Below are 22,256 nucleotides of genomic sequence, written 5' to 3' on the forward strand. Positions count from 1 at the left end.
ATTGAGCAGAAAGGCAGTAAGGTCTCCTTAAGACCATGCCACTGAGCTTGTGTTGAACGCCCCATCTTGTAGAGGACAATTCTCCACTGGGGCAGGGTTCCAGCAGCAGTGACCGGCAACTCAGCTCTGTGTGCAGTCACTTCGCTTGTAAGAGGAACAAACAAAAGCAACAGGGAGAAATCATAGATGTTGTGTAGGTTAAAGAGGGGAAAGAGAGGAGAGGAAGATATTCTGGGTAGAGGGAGCAGCTTGAAGGGAGCTAGGTAAAAAATAGCATGGGGGATGGGCATGTGGGCTTGCGGGCAGTGGTGATAGAAGCAGTTTGAAGGTTGCTGGAGCATAAACTGTGAGCCGGCAAAAGAAGGAAGAGCTTCCTGGCGGCTAGACTTTGCAGGGTCTTGCATCCTGGGTCGTGCTACAGGCAGATTTTGGTTTTGACTAGGTTGACCTGGCAACAGCAAGGAGGATGGAATGAAAGAGAACAAGGAAACTTGGCTATGCCCTTTGCCCCAAATCTCATCGCCATTAAGAGATGCTGCAAGCATAAATGCAAGCATACAATGATGAGGGCTTGAGCTAGGGTGGTTGGGGGTGAAGATGAAGAGGAGGTAGAATGAGCAGCCCAGGAGGACACATTGGGGTGCAGGACATGAGGGAGAGGAGGCCAGTAGGCAGACACTGGCGTTTTTAGGTTGGGACGCTGGGTTGATGGTGGTCCCCGTAACTAAGCCCGAGGATACGGGGAGATCAGCAGGTCAGCATGCAGGGGAGGAATATCCGGGATGCTGAGATGGGGGTACCTGTGTGCCACCCAGAAAGAGATGTCCATCAAGAGGTTTGGATACGTGAATGTGAACTGTCGGAGAGATTTGGAATGAGGTATGGGTTTGAGAGTCAACAGCATATAGGTGATTTCCTAAAATAGGACTGTGACTGAGAATGAATGAGGCAATGAGCCAACAGAATGGCAGAAGAAGAGCACATGGAGGGGACTGAGAAGTGAGCAGTGAGTAGGAGGAGGACAGACAGAGAGTGGCCACCACGGAAGTAGAGGGTCTGCTTGTGGAAGTGAGAGGTGAACTAAGCGGTAATCCTCATCATCCACTGGCGAATTGCTAAAGCTTTCCAGTTACTCAGAGCAAACACATGGAAAGAAGCCTTCAGTCGTTTGGGAACCACTAGTCCTAGACTAGTAGCTGCAACCCTGGGACCTACTCTGCCAAAACCACTGTGTGACTTGGTTAAGGTCCCGCCCCTCTCTGGCCCGGATTTTCTCATCGTTTAAATGAGCCGATTGGAGGCCTAGTTCCTACGGTCCTTCAGGGAAATGGGCTCTTCCTGATGCTGGGAAAACTAGAAGCAGAGTTCATGCAGCAACATCTGGAAAAGGACTCTTTTCTCATGCTGAGGCTATGCCCCTGCTGACGCTGAATTTGGCTCAGGAACGAGGGGGAGGGGATGCTACCCTTTATACCTCCCTTCTGCCTCCCGACCTGACCCTGGGACAGCACTAATCTCTTTCCCATCTCTGTGACTTTGTCGTTGCAAGAATGCTGTAAAATGGAATCATCCAGCTTGCACCTCTTGAGATTAGATTTTTTTCAGTCAGCATGACTTCCTGGAGAGCCATCTAAATTGTGTGTATCGAGTGCATCAACATTCCCTTTTCCTTAGACGGACACACGTGGTTTGGTGTAAGGTCTCCCGAGGCGGTGAGCCCAGCCCATGTTCCAAAGGACATTGTGGGGCGGCAGGTCCCCAGTTAGAACCGCAGGTTCCTCTAGGAGCCCTTGTTCTCGCTGCCTTTGTCAGTATCTGACCCGAGTGACCCCAGCTAGTTCTTCAGTGATGAACATAACAAGGCTCTCTTTACAAATAATGCTGAGAGGATGCAATTAAATGAAAGAATGTGTGTAAAAATCTCTGCCACATAATAAATGATTAAGAAATGCTTCCTTCCTGTTTGTTTGGTTTTTTTTTATCCCTCCTTCCCTCTTTCCCTCCCTTTTATTTCCTTCTCTTTTCTTTTCTTCTTCTCCCTTCCTTTCTGTTCCTTTACATTCCTGCTGCCTGCCACCTGGCCGGTGCTCATGGTGGGAGTGGGGCATTCATTCCAGTAGGGCTGCTGTTCTGACTACCACCTGACTGCCTGCACCAGCTGGTTCCCCAGAACCCCTCCTCTCGTCCTCCATGATACATCATTTTGCTGGATGATGTCACAATGAGGTGTTGTTGTTTTTTTAATTCTTACCTGAGGATATATTTTTCTATTGATTTCTATAGAGAGTGGAAGGGAGGCGGGGGTGGGGACTGAGAGAGAAGCATCAATGTGAGAGAGAGACATCGATTGGTTGCCTCCCATAAACACCCTGACTGGGGCTGAGGAACTAGCCTACAACCGAGGTACATGTCCTTGACTGGGATCGAACCCGGGACCTTCAGTCCATGGGCCCATGCTCCAACCACTGAACCAAACCAGCTAGGGCAAGATGAGGATTTTTAAATAATGAAGTCTGTTTCTTCTATTTAAATTCATTACACTAACCAGCTTGGTGAGTTTTCACAAGTAACAAGCCATCTTTCTGTGTTTTCATGAAAGGAAGATGGTCTATGGTTAATTCACATGGGTGGGGGAACTGGGAGAGTCTCTAATAAGCAATTGAAGTCTCTCTGGCCTCCTTCGATTTGGATGTGGCCTTAGCAAAATACAGGATAGTGGAGAAGCAGATTCATAGTTTGATGAAGAGGGTGTGTGATATCCTGGGGCTCAGCCCAGAGTAATAGACTGAGATTCCAGTGGGCCATGGGTCATGGGCCTAGTCATTCTCCAGGTAGAATCCTCCCTTGGCAGGATGGCCTATGTAGAGACCACCCCCCTCCAAAAGGGAAAGGAATTTCTCCTGTAGAAATTCAAATGAAACTGGAGTGCCCTTGGAGCTGAGAGCCCATTTTCCTTCTCCCTCATCTGACAAGTGTTCACCCAGTTAATCTGGAACACACCCTCTCCTCCCATCCCCATTAGCAACTGTGGGCCACATGGGTGCCTCAGGAGCCCTGCAAGCTGCAGCCTGGGGCACCTTCTACAGCATCCTCATCGCTGCCAGACAGCCAGTGGCCCTAACCCTCGGCCCTTCTTCACCCACAGATGTCAAACCAAGAAGGTTGGATTGACAGGGAGCCACCCAGTGCAACCCCGGCCTTCTCGGATGCCTCGTGAAAGGAAGAGCTTTTTGTTGCAAGTCTGTTCATTTTGCATTTGCAATAAAAATGCCTTTTCGGAACAGTATTGACTTTGGAAGCAGAGAGCCACTGAAATAGAACTTCAAACAGCTGTGGGTCTTTGCTAACATATTCCTGGTTTTCCTTCAAGGGTTCCTTGTCCCAGTGATCATTTCTGTCCTAAGTTCTCCCCTCCAGGTTCTCTTAGTGGAAGTCATGCGAGTCATAGTGTTTAAGCAGAGGGTTAGCCCAGAGAAGGAACTGGGCCTCTGCCAAATTCTGCCAGATCTCTGAGGCACTCACCCAGTTACTCATCCCACTTGGCTTCTTCTGGGGACTAACGTGATGGGCCCCGGCCACGGTAAACTCACCCATGCCAATCTCTTCCTCTTCCTCCTCCAGCAAGGCCTGAAAATAGTGCACCATGCAGAGAAGACACTGACCAGCTTCTGTAAGTGGCAGAAGAGTATCAATCCCAAGAGTGACCTCAACCCTGCCCATCACGACGTGGCCGTCCTTCTCACCAGGTACCCCAGAGACCACGGGGAAGCCAGGGGCTGCACGCAGGGCGGCAGGTGGGAGGGGTACCAGGTATTCAAACTCATGAAATTTTCTTACTCTTTGCTGTTCTTGGTCATTTCCAAAGGTAGCTTCTACGATCTAAACAACTCCTGACTCCCATATGAGTGAGGAGACAGATAGCAAGTCTCTGTGTTAATAAACTGTGTCTGCTGGCAAAATGCTGGTCCCTTTCCTAGCCCAGTGGTGATTTGCTCTTTATTTACTTATTTTTTTAAATATATTTTATTGATTTTTTACAGAGAGGAAGGGAGAGGGATAGAGAGTCAGAAACATTGATGAGAGAGAAACATCAATCAGCTGCCTCCTGCACACCTCCCACTGGGGATGTGCCTGCAACCAAGGTACATGCCCTTGACCGGAATCGAACCTGGGACCTTTCAGTCCGCAGGTTGACGCTCTATCCACTGAGCCAAACTGGTTAGGCGTGATTTCCTCTTTAAAACTGGCTTCCCTATGTGGCTTTATAAACAATCAAAACACTTGTTTGCAGGTCCTCATTAAAGACTCCCGTTACTTTTAACCATGGGAATTCCTACCCTTTATTTTTTTATTTCAAAAATGTTCCTCCAGTTAAGAAACATGCAATGATTTCTAGAGAAATCAGCCCTCCTTGCAGCTGATCTCTGACTGATGTTGAGGACAGAATATGGGGAGCAGGTCCTCCCCTGAGTAGACAGAGTGGTTTGCTTATACCTCTCTACCTTTTACCCTCATGACACACCGTTTTGTTTTGACAACTGGTAGACCCTGTGGTTCTAATTAGAACCATCAACCCTTCTAGGACGCATCGCTGTGAAAAGCTAGTGAACTGAAACCCAGGCTCTTGGAAGGCTATGTTTGCTCATTAATTCAAAAACTATTTATTGAGCACCCACTGTATACCAGATACTATTTTAATCTAGACAAATGAAGGTCTTACATTGATGGGGTGGAGTAAGTTCTCATGGGGCAGTCCTGTGAAGATTCAGAGACATCAAGAAATCCAGGGATGTGTGATAAAAGAAGCCCCTTTGCCTGGCCCCTCAGCCACCGAGAACCCCACGCACTGGCAGGCCCTGTGTGTGTGTTATCCCTGAACACGCTGGTCTGTCATCTGTCCCTTTGACAGGACAATCCCAGGGCATAGGATGCCTATGAAGGATGATAATCAGCCCTGACCCTATCCAAATATTTGCCTTTCCCTGCCCAGAAACCCCAACCATCAGAATCACTCTTTTGAGTGAAAGTTTCCAAATTTGCCAACATGGCCCAGCCGGCATGGCTCAGTGGTTGAGTGTCCACCTACAAACCAGGAGATCACGGTTCATTTTGAGGTCACCATTTGATTCCTGGTCAGGCCACATGCCCGGGTTGTGGGCTCGATCCCCAGTGGGAGTGTGCAGGAAGTAGCCAATCAATGATTCTCTCTCTTTATTGATGTTCCTAAATCTCTCCCCCTCTTGTTTCCTCTCTGAAATCAATAAAAAAAAAAAAGTATATATATATTATATAAAAATATATATATATATATATATATATATATTTAAAAACTTGCCAAGATGTTCCATAAGAAGTCTGTGGCATAAGCCTATCACATTAGGTTCATTGGAACTATGACACGTCCGATTGATCAATAGCTCCCCTGGGAAATAGGTTAATGAGGGTGTGGGATGTAAGCTTGGAGGCTGTGGGGGGCCAGCAGGCAGCCAGGGAACCCCAGGGGACTGGGCAGAAAGCCCGGAGAAGACTTCAGTCCAGGGAAGAACCCTGGGTTCCAGGACCAGCACTGGCCTCCTGGCAGCTGTGTCTCCGCTCGGTCTCTTTCCTTTCTCTGGAGCAGGACGCGTTCTCCTTTCACTCCCACACAGAGAAGTGAGGGCGTTAGTTACCGGGAGCTGGCACTGCGGGGGGTTTACACGGGCCCAGCTCTGAGCTACATCTATTAGGACAATCACCACTCCATTTAGTCCCCACAGGAGCACTGGTGGTTGACGACTATCAATCACTCCTATTTTACAGGTGGGGAAACTGAGGCTTGGCTATGCCCTTTGCCCAAAATCTCATTGCCATTAACAGGTAAAGCTGGGACTTAAATCCAGATAGACGGCATTAGCTATACTCTTATTGTGCATATGAAGGGTTTGCTCTCCTTTGATCATTTTTCTTTCTTAGAACAGGGGTCTTGTCTCAAGCTTATGATGAACCTCATTAGCTGCTACACAGTGGAGAGTATTCCAGTTTCTGAAGCAGGATTTCCCAACCTCGGCCCCATTGACATTCTGGGTTGCATCATTCTTTGTTGTGAGGGGGTGTCCTGTGCACAGTAGTATGTTCAACTGCATCTCTGGTCTCGATCCATGAGATGCCAATAACCTTCCTCCAAGTTGTGGCAACCAAAACTGTCTCCCGACATTACCGGATGTGCCCTAGGGGCGGGGGGGGGGGGAGCATCACACCCCCTGTTGAGAGCCGCTGGTCTGAATACATAGGCAGGATGAGGAAGGGAGGGGGGTATAAGACAGCTGGCCTCTGGAGCACTATGCTGAGGTCCACTTTAACTGCGTTATCTGTACGGTCACAGTCAGTAGGACGTGGCTTTGGCTTGAACACACTCCATGAAATGGGGCAGGTGGCTGAATGTCTCCGCATGTTTTCCCTTTGATAACCCCTGTGCATGGGGGAGGTCGAGCTAATGTTCTTTCGGGGAGCTTAGGCTGGTTACCTACAAAAACCAAATCCCTACAATTCTTTTATTACCCCCTTTTATCCTCTTTAGCATGTGGTAAGCACTCAATGAACAATTATTTAATGGACCTAGCTTCCTGCACTATCTTTTCCGTGGCCCACAAAACAGCGGACACACACAGCAGACCATGTGTGGCCAGGAATGGCGTCCGCACAAAACCTAGGCGCTGAGACCTGGAGCTGACTAGAGCTCACACTTGGTTGGCATTTGTGCCCGTCACTCCTGGCAAAGAGCTCTTCTTGAGCCGAAGAAAACCAAGTGACCAATGAACGACTCTTTCAAACGCTTGTCAGGGATGGAAACAGTCCCAGCGGGATATGGGCGCACATGTTTCTATTTAAGAGCCGTAACTAGCATTTTGGAGATCCTGGAGTCTTTCCTTTCTTCTTCCAGGGTAGGGAAATAATGAGGTGAATGAATTACTGGTGAAAAGAGGAACAATGCCTCTCTCTCTCTCTCTCTCTCTCTCTCTCTCTCTCTCTCTCTCTCTCTCTCTCTCTCTCTCTCTCTCTCTCTCTCTCTCTCTGACTTTGATTGTTCATCCCCTCCCATATGCAATAGTGACAGGGTAGTGAAGCTAGAAAGAAAATTGGTTTGATCTCTGGATGGGTTTATCAGACCAGTTGCCTTTTTCATGAGTGAGAAAAAGTTCTCATGTGAGTTTTGAGCCCAGACCTCAGAAAAAACAGAAACATTTCACATTTGAAAGACCTCAGTGACTGCTGTTGTCCCTTCCTTGTTTACAGTTCCAAATTAATTTCAATTTTCAACCAGATTCTTCTTTTTTTGAGCAAATAAAATAATTTAGCTTCCTGAGATCAAGAGCAAAAGAAACTCAAAATAAAACATCTGCCATAAATTCTCACATTCCTTAGATGTTAGGGAGATTCATTAATCAAGAGGTGAAATCAGAATAATCTTAATGAATTCAAAATTACTCCCTATGCTCACATGGACATTTAAAAACTTACTTTAATGATGCTTTACAGACCTCATTGAATGTGAGTTAATACCCAGCTTTTCCCAGGCGGGTGTGGTAGGTGTTTCATGCATCTCTGTCCTCTGCTTTCAGAAAAGACATCTGTGGGGGCGTCAATCGCCCCTGTGAGACGCTGGGTCTGTCTCACCTGTCGGGCATGTGCCAGCCTCACCGGAGCTGTAACATCAACGAAGACTCGGGCCTCCCGCTGGCTTTCACGATTGCCCATGAGCTCGGACACAGGTAAAGAGCCAAGGAAACTGCGATCTCTTTGCCATGTCCCTGTGGCAATGTCAGGCAGAAGGCATGGAAAGCACCTTAAATGGGGCAGAAGCAACGGGATTGCACTGTGGCTTGAAACTCACCCTCCTCCACCTCTGCTTTCTCACCTGTAATGTGAGTCATAATCACACACTTTCAGGACCGCAGTGCCTCCTCTGCCCTGAGCTTGTACCATCTGCCTCACACCGCAGTTCCCTGAATTAAAATGAGGTGAGCAGAAGCAAGGAGATAAGCTTTCACTCATTGTCTAATTCAGGAGAAACAATTCCTGTTTAGTTCTTATGAAATAATAGTTGTATTTATAGCATTAAAAAGTCACAAACCGTAACATTTTGTGCCTTTCCTTTATGCCAGACACATGGCGTTATGCCATTGAATCATCGCAATGACCTCATGATGTAGATAACATTGTGAGTCTCACTTCACTTCCATGTGTAAAGGAGACCATTGAATAAACAAGAAATTGAAAACTGCTATGAACTTGGAAAGACCATCAAACAAACACCAGTGAACAGGAGGTCCAAGTTGTCACAAAAATGTGTAACGTTGATTAGATGAATTTGTTATAAGCAGGTTTCAGAACATTTGTGTGAAGGAAAAAGGAGGATTCAGGAGGTCCCCATGGAGGGAAGATCTTAGCTTATTTGAAACACACTTTGTTGAGCTATTTACAAACCACAGATAAGAGTGCATCACACTAACTAGCAACTCAGAGAGGGGAGCATGTGGCCTGGGCTTCCTCATCATGTTTTTCATGAGATATTGGAACTTTGCAAACTGCTTTTACCTGTAGAGGATTGGCTTTGGAGTTGGGACACATGAGTGCTTATTCTGGCTTTTCCATCCACAGCTATGATGACCTTAGAGAATTGCCCTCACCTCTGCCCCTGTTTCCTTATCTGTGAAATGAGTAGGTTGAATCAGGCAGTTTCTTAGGTACTGTCATTTCTTTGATCCTTACCGAAACCCCTAGGAGATCAATGTGATGTATTCCAGTGTCTTGCTGTTACATGCTATTTGAGTCAGCTTACCTCGTGGCAACCCTCTGATGAGTGATAGCCGCAATGCCCGGTCCTCGGCAGCCCGGCCCAGCTCCCATCGACTCCTGCCTATGGCTTCATTTATGGAGTCCACCCATCTCATATTTGGTCTTTCCCTTTTCCTGCTGCCCGCCCCCCCCCCCCCCCAGCAGTATTGTCTTTTCCAAAGAAGCCTGCCTTCCAAAGCTATGTCCCTTATCCAAGTGTCCCATCGCTTCCCCCTTCAGTTCTCCCGTGAATTACGATGAGAAGGGAGAAGGGCGGTTGGTTCCTTTGTGCTGTGATCCCCGCAGCCGGAGAAGGAAGACAGCTTGAGGCAGCACTGGCCCTCCTGACTCTAGACTCACCGAAAGCCAGCCGGGAGCTCTTCACTTTCTGCCAAACAGACATTTCTGAGTTGGCCACATGGCTCCCCGGGTGCATAGAAGAGACAAAGCTTGCCTAAGATGTTCCCTGTGCTTTTCGGTTGAAAATGAGCCACCCCCCTCCCAACTGCAAAGGCCCACTTCGTGCGCAGAAGCCTCTGTCGGGAAGTAGCGCGCGGCGGTGTTCACCTTGGGGAAACTGGCTTTCTCCCTGTTGCATGCCTGCCTCCTTGATGTCCGTGGGCCTTGTGCCTCCCGCAGCTTCGGCATCCAGCATGACGGGAAAGAAAACGACTGTGAGTCCGTGGGCCGGCACCCCTACATCATGTCCCGCCAGCTCCAGTACAACCCCACCCCGCTGACCTGGTCCAAGTGCAGCAAGGAGTATATCACCCGCTTCCTGGAGTAAGTGACAGCGCGGCTCAGAGCAGCCCCACTTGGGGCCCCTTACACGGGAGGTCACGTTGAGTGTTACGTGAGGCCGGGAAAAGTCTCAGGTCCTCTCACAGGCCACAGCGTCTGAAGGGGTGGATTTCACTTCTGCTTCCTGACCCTGAGATCTAGGTGGGCTCTGCCCTCCGGCCCACAGCCAGGGCAACACCGTCCCCCTGATTGCTCCTGTCTCACGGTGGCTCTTTAGGAGCTGGGTGTGCGGACTGGCAGGAACAACCAGGAGATGTGAGAAGTGGTCCCCCAAACCCCATTGGGGATCAGGTGATGTTTCTCTGATTTTACCATTGCTTGTATTTTCTAGATCACAATGGAACCAATGGAATGGGCTGTGGTTTGGGTTTGCTTTTAGACGGCTCCTACCAGGGGCCCGGAGGGGTCTCTGTCTTGTGGACATAAGCTTGTCTTGGAGACAAAGAGTGAACTGGAGGGGAAGAAGCTTCTGTCGAATGAAAGACTAAAGATAAAGGAAATCATAAGTATCTCTTCTCATTCCCATTAACTTCTTTTCAGCCGAGGCTGGGGGTTCTGTCTTGATGATAAGCCCCAAAAGAAAGGCTTAAAGTCCAAGGTCATTGCCCCTGGAGTGATCTACGACGTTCACCACCAATGCCAGCTGCAGTATGGCCCCAATGCTACCTTCTGCCAGGAAGTAGAAGTAAGTGGCGGGTGTCCTGGTGGCTCTGGTGGGATGTGCCGGGCCGGAGGTCTCCAGCACGCTGAGAGAAGGGCCAGGGAGATTTTTGGAAATCCCAAGGTCCAGACACAGAAGTGCAAACTCTCCATCTGTGGCGCGGTGTCTATAAAGCAGAAGGGTGATGTTGGGGCCATTTCTATTCCTTGACTCTAGCTCCTTGGCATTCTGTGGAGCCAGCAATTCTTTGCAGCTGGGTGGTGGTGAAGAAAATTCTATGGTGATTTTTTTCAAGAATCACAATTATTCACACCTACAGACCTCATAGCAAACAATGCAATCCCTAACGTTGCTCTCTTTCCTGAATTTCCCATCTGGTTAAAGAACTCCACCAGACCCCAAGAAGGGAATAAGATTCATCCCCAGTGTAGTCTTTGTTTTCAACATCTGATGATACCTCTTAAAGAGTGTGTGGCTCTGTCCTGTCTCTTTCATTCCCGCTGCTTCTGTCTTGATTCAGTCTCTCATCATCTCTCCTTGCTATTGTAATTACCTCCTACCTAATCTTCCCCCGCATTTCTCAGGTTATTTCAAAAAAACAATAGCACACAAATCTAGCCATGTCTCGTCTCTGATTTTAAGGTCCCCACAGACCACACGATAAAATCCTGACTTCTTTCACTTCTTTGTAAGCTGGATCTTGACTCTTCTCTGACTCCTGCCCTTCGGTGTGAACATATTATTCTGAACACATAGACCAGGAGAAGCAACTCGCATTGAGCCCAGGCCAGATTCTGTGCTGTGTCCTGAGCGAGACGGAGCAGGTGAGCACTCCAAATCAGTGATCGGCGCCTCTGGCCTTGTGCAGCGCTGGGAGAGGAGGCAGATGCAGACATGTCCACCCAACGAGATAAAGACAGAAGGAGACTTAGAGGAAGACTCTGAGGAGGAGGGAAATCAGTGCTTACACAGAACAAGCAAAACTGAACAGAGATGATAAAGTTGATGCAAAAACCCCTCCCCCCTCCCTTCTAACTGCTTACCAAGTCCCACCAATCCTGCCTCCTGAATATCTCCAAACCCCACTGTTCCTGGGAGACTGCAGTGTCCCCGGCTTGGCCTCCTGTCTCAGGGGCTGGCAGCTCAAACAGGCTGGCTGCTGTCAGGAATAAGTAAGCGGAGGCTCTCTGGATGCAATACCTTCCACTTCCTTCAGCGCGCAGGCTCAGGTTACAGCCACCCAGCTCTTTGTAAACTTCTCTCCGCAGTTTCTGGATTGGCCCTCAATGGCTAATGCCCCCAGTTACCCCACCTCAGGGCATTGATACTGTGCCACACACCTAGAGACCAGTCTCAGCTTCTAGGAAATGTGTTTTCTCTCCCGTTTGCTCATTGCCCAGTATGGTCTCCGCACCACTGTTGAGGAATTAGGACCAAGTCCAGATGACATTGGAGCTGAGAGTGTGCCTTTCTATCACTTAGGCAAGGAGAAGGAACTCTCATTGAGCCCAGGCCACCGCTCCTGCTCACTGGGAGCAGCAGTGCGTACTGGGGATGAGTGTGTGTGTTTTACCGTCAATGTAGAAATGCCTTTGTGCAGGTGTTGAAATATAAAAAGGTGCGATCTCACGTTTGTTTTCCAGAATGTTTGCCAGACGCTGTGGTGCTTGGTGAAAGGCTTTTGTCGCTCTAAGCTGGACGCTGCTGCGGATGGGACCCGGTGTGGCGAGAAGAAGGTGACGTGTGGGCTGAGGCAGGCAGGTGGCGGGCGGTGGGCACTGAGTTCTGGGGGAGACGGCCCCGCAGGGCGGCTGTCTCTGGGTGAATGCAGATCACAGAGCTGGACTAGCCAGAGATCCACTGCCACTGAGCCTGTGAGCCTTCCCTGGGAACCAGTGGTGAAGGAGAGAGGGCTGAGCCCAATTCCACACTTCCAGTTGCAAAACGTCCGTTCTGTCTTTCCCGGATGAACCCCCCTGGGCTGTGTGGTTAGCACATCTGCATGTTGAAGATCAGAAGGGACAAGCCTGTGGTGGCTTCTTTCCGAAGATGGTGGACTTGGGCCACTTGTGGTCTTCTTTCCCGTCCTCTGGCCTGACTGCATTTCTTGAGGATCTGTCCACGCTGCTAACAGGAAAGCCAGACACCCAAGAACTCAGAGACGTTACTATCGACTCCCCTGGAACCGGGCAATACGTGCCGCTCCACAAAGCCAATCGGACTGGCTGTGGGTCCAGAACTTAGGTATTTGGTGGGAATCTTTATGCAGCTGGAGGATGGCCTGACCCAGCACAGACTTAGAACCTGGTCAGTACACAGTGATCAGAAATAACAAGGACAAGGAGGGCAGCAGATAAAACATGCCCAGATCTTCCGGGTCGTGGGGCCGTTTCTAACAACCAAGTTGTGTTTTCTTTGGTTTTTCTTTTTGTAGGTTCACCCTCCTAAACTGATCGTTGTTAAAGTATTTCCCTGAAGAGGGAGAGAGTGGATTTTTTTTTTTTTTTCTGAATCACTCGAAAGGCCAGAACTAAAAACACTGGGTAGAGTTACAGGAAAAGAGACATTTTTGTTGATACTAGAAAGAACTTAAAATTCTTAACAAAGTAGTGGTTTTTGGCAACCAGTGGACTTTTACCAGGAGGATAGCGTTATCTGGCATTAAGTACCCCAGGGGCTGTGAAGAAGGGTTGTCACAGTACCAGTCTGCAGAATGTTTGTCGCTGTCTACAGCAAGATAAGGAGCTTGCACCAGAAGGTAAATCAGTGACGTTACTGGACAGCTATGTGACAGAGCATTCTGAGCTGAAGTGCTTTCCTAGCGGGACGTTCTCCGTGAAGGAGTGAGGTGTCTATGTATGTTCTGGCATGCGATCTGCCAACCACGCTTTGAGTAACACTCCTGCTTTGGCTGTAACTAGGTACCATGAAGTGCCCCCAGTTCCTGAAATTCTCTGCTCCTCAGGCCCAAGGCTCTCAGAGGAATTCTTCTATGAGCTCTTCTCTGTCCTCCACGTGACGTGTGGCTGTAGGAAGCCGACTAGGAGAGTCGGGGTTAGACGTCGAGGGGGCTCGGCTCAGCCTGCGGTGGGAGCCTTCCTGACCTCTCCTCCTCTTCTCTCCCCAGTGGTGTATGGCTGGCAAGTGCATCACGGTGGGGAAGAAACCAGAGAGCATTCCCGGAGGCTGGGGCCGCTGGTCGCCCTGGTCCCACTGCTCCAGGACCTGCGGGGCCGGGGCCCAGAGTGCCGAGAGGCTCTGCAACAACCCCGAGTGAGTGCGGCCCGGCCCTGCCCTCTCCCGTGAGCTGTGAGACCCGGCTGGGCCACCTGACATCGGTGACCCCACGCCTCCTGAGGGAAACTAGTGGGGACGCTGAAGATTCACAGAGGGAGAAAAAATAGTGGTTCTCTCGTGTTTCCTTTTGGCCTGGCACCGGATTCTTGCTAGAGCTTGGATAAATAAGCTGATTCCATCGCTGGGAAAGATAAGCACATTTCTTTTAAAGGGAAAGCCTCCAGGAGGTTATGTGGTTTTTCCTCCTGGATAAACCACACCATCAGCGAGAGATCAGTCAGACCCAAGTTTGCTGATAAGATAGCAGCTTGCTTTCAGTCATAATGAATGTACAGTTTTGCAAAAATGTTTTTCTTCCCTTAGGTAACTAAGCAAATACCTAGGCACATTTCTGGGGATTATTTTCTTTTTTAAGGTTTTAGATAAGGATTTTGTAAACCTTAGAGATCCATATTAGCTTGTTAAGAATTCCAAAGAAGTTATTTCACAAGTGGCTTTCAAAGTTTTAATCAATTTGCTTACTTTTTTCATATTTTAAATTTGTATGATGATATTATATATAAATTAAATTTCATTGATTTTTTCAAATATATATTATATTCTCAATTTCATTATTTTCTGGTATACCAGTTCCCACGTATAATTTTTTAAAAGTATACATATGATACCTCCTGTAAGTAGAAAATGTATTAAGCTTCTTTACCTATTTTTACATTGGTCTAAATTGAAGAGTAAGAGTCACAGTTTGTAAAAGGCAAATGATAAGCATTATTATAGTTCCCTCAATATCTTAGTTCCAAATCTTATATTTTATTTATATGTTTAGTGAGTTATTTATTGTTTACAGCATTACAAATGTCCCCCATCCCCACCTCCTTGCCTCCCTGCACCCAGCCCCCACCCACTCCAGGCCTTCCCACCCTATTGTCTGTATCCATGGGTTATGCATATATGCATATATGTTCTTTGGTCAACCTCTTCCCACCCCCACCCCCACCCCCAAGATCCATTAGCATGTTCCATGCATCCAGGTTTTTGGACCTGTTTTGTTCATCAGTTTATTTTGTTCATTAGATTCCACATATAAGTAAGATCATGTGGTATTTGTCTTTTTTGACTGGCTTGTCTCACTTAGTATGATAACCTCCTGGTCCATCCATGTTATCTCAAAGGGTAAGAGATCCTTCTTTTAATAGCTTTATAGTATTCCACTGTGTAAATGTATCACAGCTTTTTAATCCATTCATCTGTTGATGGGCTACATCTCCTTTTTATTAATAAATATATTATTATATGCACATATATGCATGTGTATATACATATCACATATATAATACATTTCTAAGGGTTAATAAGTTAGTATCTATAAAGAGTTTAATACAATACCTACTTTAAAAATTATCAGTAAATGGTAGTTAATATAGTCATTATTGTGATATTTAATCATTTACCACACATATAAGTGTACATCTGAGGAATTGGGGCAAAATTGTTTTAAAATCTTACCCTTTGATAAAAATTGTTTTTGTTTAAATATAAGGTTTCTGTGAATTCATAAATGTAAAACCAAGAATTTCTTCCACTTTCATTTTTACGGAGAATCTTTATTTTATAATTTATTTCAGTGTGATCAGAAAAGTGATTTCCATTGTAGAGATCAGGAAATATAGATGATTTGCTCTGGGACCCATTGTCAATGCTGCATAGCAGCTATCACCAATCTGTAGCCTTTTGGGGATAATGGCCAATGACCTGTGTTATCAAAAAGGGACATCCTTGTGGAAGAACTGAAGAATGATTCTCTAACAGGGCTTCAGGGAGAAAATGGTCCTAATTCCCATATCAGAGGCCACAGTTTGTCACAGGGTCTCCTCAGTGAGTGACTATGTATGATCTCCGTAGCTGGTTTGTTTACGTTCACTGAGAACAATGCCTGTGGAACAAAGTCACAGATTCTGTGCTGTAATTTAGGTCACAGAGTCATGCCAATGAGTGACCAAGTGACCTCAAGACTGTATCCTTAATGTCAGTCACTGTCTAGTGAGAACCCAGTGGGGCTTGGCTCATAAAATGCCCTCAGTGATGGTTGTTGGATGGAGATGAAGTGGAGTTATTCCAAGTCATAGAGTGTCACTCTATCATAACGAGTAGAAAACCAGCCCAACCTCAAATATCAAGGACAGATCTTTGTGCCACCTACAGGGAGTCAATGGCTATGAACTCCCTTAGTCAGAGAATTACCTTGGGGAGTGCTAAGTGCAGGAAGCACACACAGTAGGATGATGAAGTGTCATGTAAGAGGAGAAAGAGATTACTTCTGGTAGGATTCTGGGAAAAATTCACCATGGAGATGACGTTTATTTGGTCCTTAAAGTATGGGCAGCATGTAGACATGTAGAGACTTAAAGAGAGGGGAAATCTATCCAGAAGCACAAAAAAGAAATATAAAATATGTTAGCGTGTATAACTGGAGCAGTGTGCAGATGAAGGGGAATATGGGAAGTCAAGTGAATTAGGTCAAGATCATGAGGCCCTTGAAGGCCAAGCTCAAGAAGCTGGACTTCATTCTGTGGCCATTAAAGGTTTTTAAACAAGAAACTAATTCAGGTATTTGTAAAACTTAACCAGATAAGAGTGTGTACAATAGGTTGAATAAGGAAAAAGAAAAAAGATGGAGAGAGGGGAGACAGGAATGGGGATAAGGGTTGGACAAGTTTGGTGATTATGGAAATAAAGAGGAGGAAACAAATATAAAAATACAACTAATGACCAGGTAACTGACTAACTGTGGGAAGGGATCAAGCTATTTCAGAATAGGCATCTATACACTTGGGATTGAATGTTCATGGACAGCAACATAAACAAAAAATGTATGAACTTGGAAGAATTTACTTAAAAGTTGAGTGTGAAAGGTAGAGAGGGACATGGTATGGGAAGGAGTGGGCATGGCCACATGCCAGGGGAGTTTAAAGGAAGATGCTGGCCTTTAAGGAGACTAACAGGACAGCTCATGTGTTTCATCTGCAGACCAAAGTTTGGAGGAAAGTACTGCACCGGAGAGAGAAAACGCTATCGCTTGTGCAACGTCCACCCCTGTCGCCCAGATGCACCAACGTTTCGGCAGATGCAGTGCAGCGAGTTTGACACGGTGCCCTACAAGAATGCGTTCTACAACTGGTTTCCGGTTTTTAATCCAGGTAAGGAGCTGTAGCAGTATATTCCAGATCCGGGTCCACAGCCATTATCAGAAAGCATATGTCAGGGTCTGTGCCGCCCCCCAAAGTCCAACAAAAAGAGAAATGTACCATTAGATGTTTTGTATTTTAGAAGGTAAAGTCGGGATCCAGTTAGGTGGTTCAGTAAATATTAAAGGTTGGATACGTCCAAGCTCTGTGCTGAGCTCTGCGGGAGATAAAAGACAAGTTTATCAAACTTGGTGGCTCACTTCAAAACAGCTGAGGTGCAATGAAGTGGTAAGTGGGGCATGGAACTCAGTAAGTGCTTGTTGATGAGTGCGTGAAACTGACTGTAATTTTGGGCAGAAATTCAGAAAAGGTCATTGTGGGTTTGCAGTAATTTCAGAGAAGGCTTCCAAGGCAGTCGGCGATGATCCTTAAGGGTGCGTAGTCTTTCCACTGCAAGAAGGAGAAGGAGAGGCATCGAAATAGGCAGGCATTCCATGTGGGCAGGGAACAGGACAAGGAAAGATGTAGGAATGACTTCATCAGAAATGAATGAGCACCAGCTCTGGGCCATAAAGGAACATATTGTGTGTACAAGACAGTGTAAGAAGGGTAAAGAGTAAAGGCAAGCATCTAAAGAATGCACATGAGGGGTGGGGATGTAGCCGAGCTGGAGAAGGAATGGCAGCCTTAGTGGTGCTGCGCTGACTCAGGGCCAATCACTCATTCTCTCCTGAAGGTGAAGAAGGTCACTAACCATTAGCTGTAGATCACCATCAGATCACTAACCATTAGCTATAGATCACCATCAGATCACTAACCATTAGCTGTAGATCACCATCAGATCACTAACCATTAGCTGTAGATCACCATCAGATCACTAACCATTAGCTATAGATCACCATCAGATCACTAACCATTAGCTATAGATCACCATCAGATCACTAACCATTAGCTGTAGATCACCATCAGATCACTAACCATTAGCTATAGATCACCATCAGATCACTAACCATTAGCTATAGATCGCCATCAGAAAGTATCTGGGCTATTTGTCGTTGTTCCCTCGAGGAATCAAATGTGAAAGATTTCCCTGAGTGAAGGAGATTTGAGACAGGAAGTAAAAAATAACTAACCAAATTTTTCATGATTTTAAGTTTCTGAAATTCCAGTGTAGTAGCACACGAGAGGACTCCTAGATGTGGGCTATGAATGAAAAGCATGTATTTGAACTGTTATAAACATGCTATTGTCAATTCTTTGGAAAGAAAGACCCTGGAGTGCTTTGTCCTCTTTGGAGCTATTGGTTGTCATGGGCATTGTCTGCTCCTTGCTCCCCACTGTTTAGCATCATTCATGCTCTAGAAGAGCGAGTCATTTCGTTATTGGTACAATTTACCTTCCTGAGCCAGGCATTTGAATATCAGAAAACTTATGTATATACTTATGTGGACTGCGAAAAAGCAAACAAACAAACTAATGACGAAAGGTACTGCCTTCCCTACACTCCGGGCGCTCTCCATCACATTGAAACTTCTTGGGTCCATGATCCTCTCGCTCTGTGTGCAGCCTTCCAGAACTCAAGTAGCACAGCTGCCCCAGGACTATGGCAGGTGCTTAGTTTGGAGATTTCCCCTCCCCTGATTTCCTGCAGATGCAGAGTTGGGCTTGTGTGTTCTGAACTCTGATGGCTTGAGTAGTTGGACTTGGAATAAAAAGATTTGGCTCAATTGGGTTTTCATTTTTTATAAGCATTTACCACATGCATGCTCTTTGTGTAGCATAGACTAGGTACTAAAAAATGAGAGATATAAATGTAGTCATAAATTTCATTCACGTTGGAGTGATTGATTTGCATCTGAAACTAGTATGAGGCTGAATAAACCATATGGTGGAATTAAGCTAAGCTTGCTGCCTACCAGGGCTGTCAGCCTCCATCCTCCTTTCCACAGTTTTCTTACAGGCCCCTGTGCTATTATTTGAGCAGAGTGGCTTACCTGCTAATACGAGTAACTACTGCCTTGACCAGCATGCTGATTTCTTTTCCCCATCAAACTCTTATCTTAACAGAGTTGTTATTTTCTTAGTTGACAGACGCCCCTAAGAGTGACAAGTAGGTCATTCATATCAACCACTGTGTATGGAGCACTTACTCTGGGCATCATGTACTTTATACCCTCCCAGCCTTCCCTTAGAAGGTACCAGAGAATAAAGTAAATGTACAGCAGAGTTTTCTACTCACTCAGGGGAGAGTGTTGCGTGTCTTGGTACCTGACCTTTGGTAGATTTGCTAAGTAGCCAATGACTAAAGAAGAATCAGAGATATTTAAGCATTTGGAATAAGCATAGAAACGTCATCAGATCTTGTAGTTTGCTAACTCTGTCTCATGGGAATCTCAGGGCTTCTGAAATTGCTTGATTCTCATTTCACTTTTCAAAAAAATATTAACTTTTTAAAAGTGCGATAAAGAACAGCACTTACACTAAAAATTATTATGTCAGGTTTTAACACATCAGAAATCATCAATGCATTGACTTACACAGTCAAATTAATTTGGTTTTCTGTAGACCTTAGAAGGAACGTCTCCTATCAACCCAATTAACTGGGAAATACCCTGAAATTGCAGGCTGAGTTGTTCTAAACTGGTATCATTTACAACTATTTGTCAAGATTCTCCAATAGTGTGGAACCAAACACCCACAGAAAAAATGAGATGCTGTACCCCATAAAAGTCTGTAACGCCGTCCATAAGCTCTATGTCAACATGTTTGTTCATTGTACTAGTCTCTGTACATCACACTAATTTACGTTTAAGCGTTATATACTTGAACTTACAAAATCTTCGTGTAATAAAATCCCAATTTCATCTGCCTTATTGGCAAAGTCTTGTTTGAAAAAAAATAGTTCTGCTTTAAAGTTTTGAAAACTATGAATCTAGATCAGCCTACTTTCTAATATAGGCATTTTCTTTACCAGCATTCCTGACAAAAAAATTACACAATTCCACTAGATCACAGCCATCGGGCACCGATGAGAAGAGCTTCCTGCATCCGCTGCACCTCCTGAGGCCCTACTTACATCAGCACGTGACTGCATTCTCTCACTCACCCACCTCCCCATCTTTAGCATAAAGAGGCTTAGTCTCAGGGAGGGCAGCCACTTATTCAAGGTTACAGGGTTTTGTATAATGGAGCTGGAATTGAAGCATAGGTCTGTTTGACTAAAAAGCTCACACACACACACACACACACACACACACACACACACATTTAATTCCCAGATTCCCAGGGACTTCATTAGTCTATGTTAATAGAATGTGTTTATATCCTGCATCGTCTACTAGGAAACAACCAGAATCTGATCTTGATGTTGTCACTTTCTTGGAATCTCTCTTTCTTTTTAGATCTTTTTAAATTTTCTCAGAACACCCAATAACTCTTCATGTAAGCTAATTATTTCTATTGTTGCTTCTAAATATTTAAGCCCAATTAATGCTTAATGCCCATGAGGTTTCCAGCAAATATGGAGGGTCTGACATGAGGTCAGATCACAGTCTGCTCCTCATGGGATAGGATCCTTCAGGAACATCTTTAAGCAGTTGTTGTGGATCGGGTTCCCTAGGAAACAGACTGAGACAGAGACTAGCGTGCAGGAAGTTTGGCTGCTGTGGAAGGAGAGGGGAGGAGGTGGGCCTGGGCAGGGGAGAAGCTGGGCTGCAATGCAGTCTCCACAAAGGCCTCCCCCAACTGCATGGGGAGCTCTGGAGCAGCAGTGGTCTTCAGAGTTGCCACACTCGGGGTGGGGGAGCCATGTCTGTGTGCCCAGCATGACCAGTCGCCAGGTATGGTCTGCCCCAGGAAGAGGTGAGTGTCCTGGGCAGGGAAGCTCTTTCAAGCTCAGGTGACAATGGAGGGCTGATGCTGGCAGCTCTCCCAAGAGCTGGGAGGATAGTCCTAGCATCTGGGGCCACCTGGGTGGCAGGCATAGAGTTTATTACAAGAATCCTTGGGGTTTAGATAGAAATTGTGTGCAGAGAGCCTGGGAGATCTTCTAGCCACGCCTGTCATTTCACAGATTAGGAATCTGGCTTCAAGAGGGGAAATGATGGGATAATAAGGATGTCTGCAGACACCTAAAGCCATTCACAACCCTCTTCACTCTCACTCTCCCCTGCACCAGGAGAGGGAAAACTAAATGACCCACTAGCCCATATTTCCTGTAGACCCAGTTCTGACCAAAGAGATAGAGATGAAGGCTCATTTTTTCTAGTTAAACTATAATCCATTCATTCAGTGAAATAACATGTCATCATTCAAAGAATGAAATACAAATAAACAAAATCACTAGATTTCCAACTTTTACCAAGTACCATTTTTTATTAACTTCATTGGCGTGGCACTGGTTAATATGATCATATAGGTTTTAGGTGTGGATTTCTCTGTTACAAGATCTGTATATTGCACTGTGTTCCCATCACCATAGATTAGGACCCCTTCACTCCCACCCCCTTCCCTGTGGCAACCACCACACTGCTGTTTGTGTTCATGAGTTTCAGTTTTGAATCCCACATCTGAGTGAAACCATACGTTCTTAGCTTTTTCTGACTTATTTCACTCAGCATAATATTCTCAAGGTCCATCCATGTTGTTGTAAATGGCAGTATGCCATCCTTTCTTACAACTGAGTAGTATTCCATTGTGTATATATGCCACATCTTCTTTGTCCAGTCCTCTGTCGCAGGACACTTTGACTGTTTCCATGGAAGGCTTGTCTTTTAAAAGCTTCCGGGAATGTTTTTAACTGGTGCCCACCCAGCTGGCCCTTGATCCCTTGCCCATGTGCCATTCACCCTTCCTCTCTTGCCGCCAGAGGTACACAGTCACATTGCAACCAAGAAGTCGCCCCACCCCAGAAGCTGAGCACGAGGAAATAAGGAGGGTAGCTGAACACTCCTACCCCTGAATTTCTTGTTTTGTGAGGAAAATAAACTCCTGTCCTTTTAAGGCAAGGAAGCACTACTTGCAGCAAAACTCATTCCTAACTGAAGCTTACATTAAACTTCTGTCAGTACTCACTCTGTGCCAGACACTTCACTCAACAGTTTATATGCATTTCCCTATTTTGTCCCCACAAGAAAACCCTGTGTGGAAATTTAAGTTTTTGACCCAATTCTTATGGATAAGCTCATCGGTTTGGAGGATTTAAGTAAATTGGCCATATTCAGACTGTGCAAGAGAGCTAACAGTTAGACCAGGCCTGATCCTGAAGCCTAAATATGGGAGGGAGGAGCAAAAGTATGTTTACAGTTGTGAGTACCCAAAACACAGTGTATTCTTGTATTATTATTATTTATTAACTAGAGGCCTAGTGCACAAAAATTTGTGCACTGGAGGGGGTGTCCCTTAGCCTGGCCTGCCCCCTCTCACAGCCCAGGAGCCCTCAGGGGATGTCCTACTGACGGCTTAGGCCCACTCCTTGCAGTCTGGCCTCCCTCTGCAGG

General features: G+C 46.1%; 1 protein-coding gene across 1 annotated transcript in view; it reads left to right on the forward strand.

Moving 5' to 3' along the window:
- ADAMTS12 (ADAM metallopeptidase with thrombospondin type 1 motif 12) overlaps positions 1-22,256 on the forward strand; it is a 180,630-nt gene that overhangs the window by 101,286 nt on the left and 57,088 nt on the right. The window contains exons 6-12 of the mRNA XM_008154813.3: positions 3,622-3,746; positions 7,599-7,748; positions 9,454-9,597; positions 10,156-10,300; positions 11,920-12,012; positions 13,404-13,549; positions 16,601-16,770. Coding sequence (XP_008153035.2) covers positions 3,622-3,746; positions 7,599-7,748; positions 9,454-9,597; positions 10,156-10,300; positions 11,920-12,012; positions 13,404-13,549; positions 16,601-16,770 — 973 coding nt within the window. The remainder of the gene's footprint in view (positions 1-3,621; positions 3,747-7,598; positions 7,749-9,453; positions 9,598-10,155; positions 10,301-11,919; positions 12,013-13,403; positions 13,550-16,600; positions 16,771-22,256) is intronic.

Source organism: Eptesicus fuscus, chromosome 4 (genome assembly GCF_027574615.1).
Source record: "Eptesicus fuscus isolate TK198812 chromosome 4, DD_ASM_mEF_20220401, whole genome shotgun sequence".
Taxonomy (NCBI): Eukaryota; Metazoa; Chordata; class Mammalia; order Chiroptera; family Vespertilionidae; genus Eptesicus; species Eptesicus fuscus.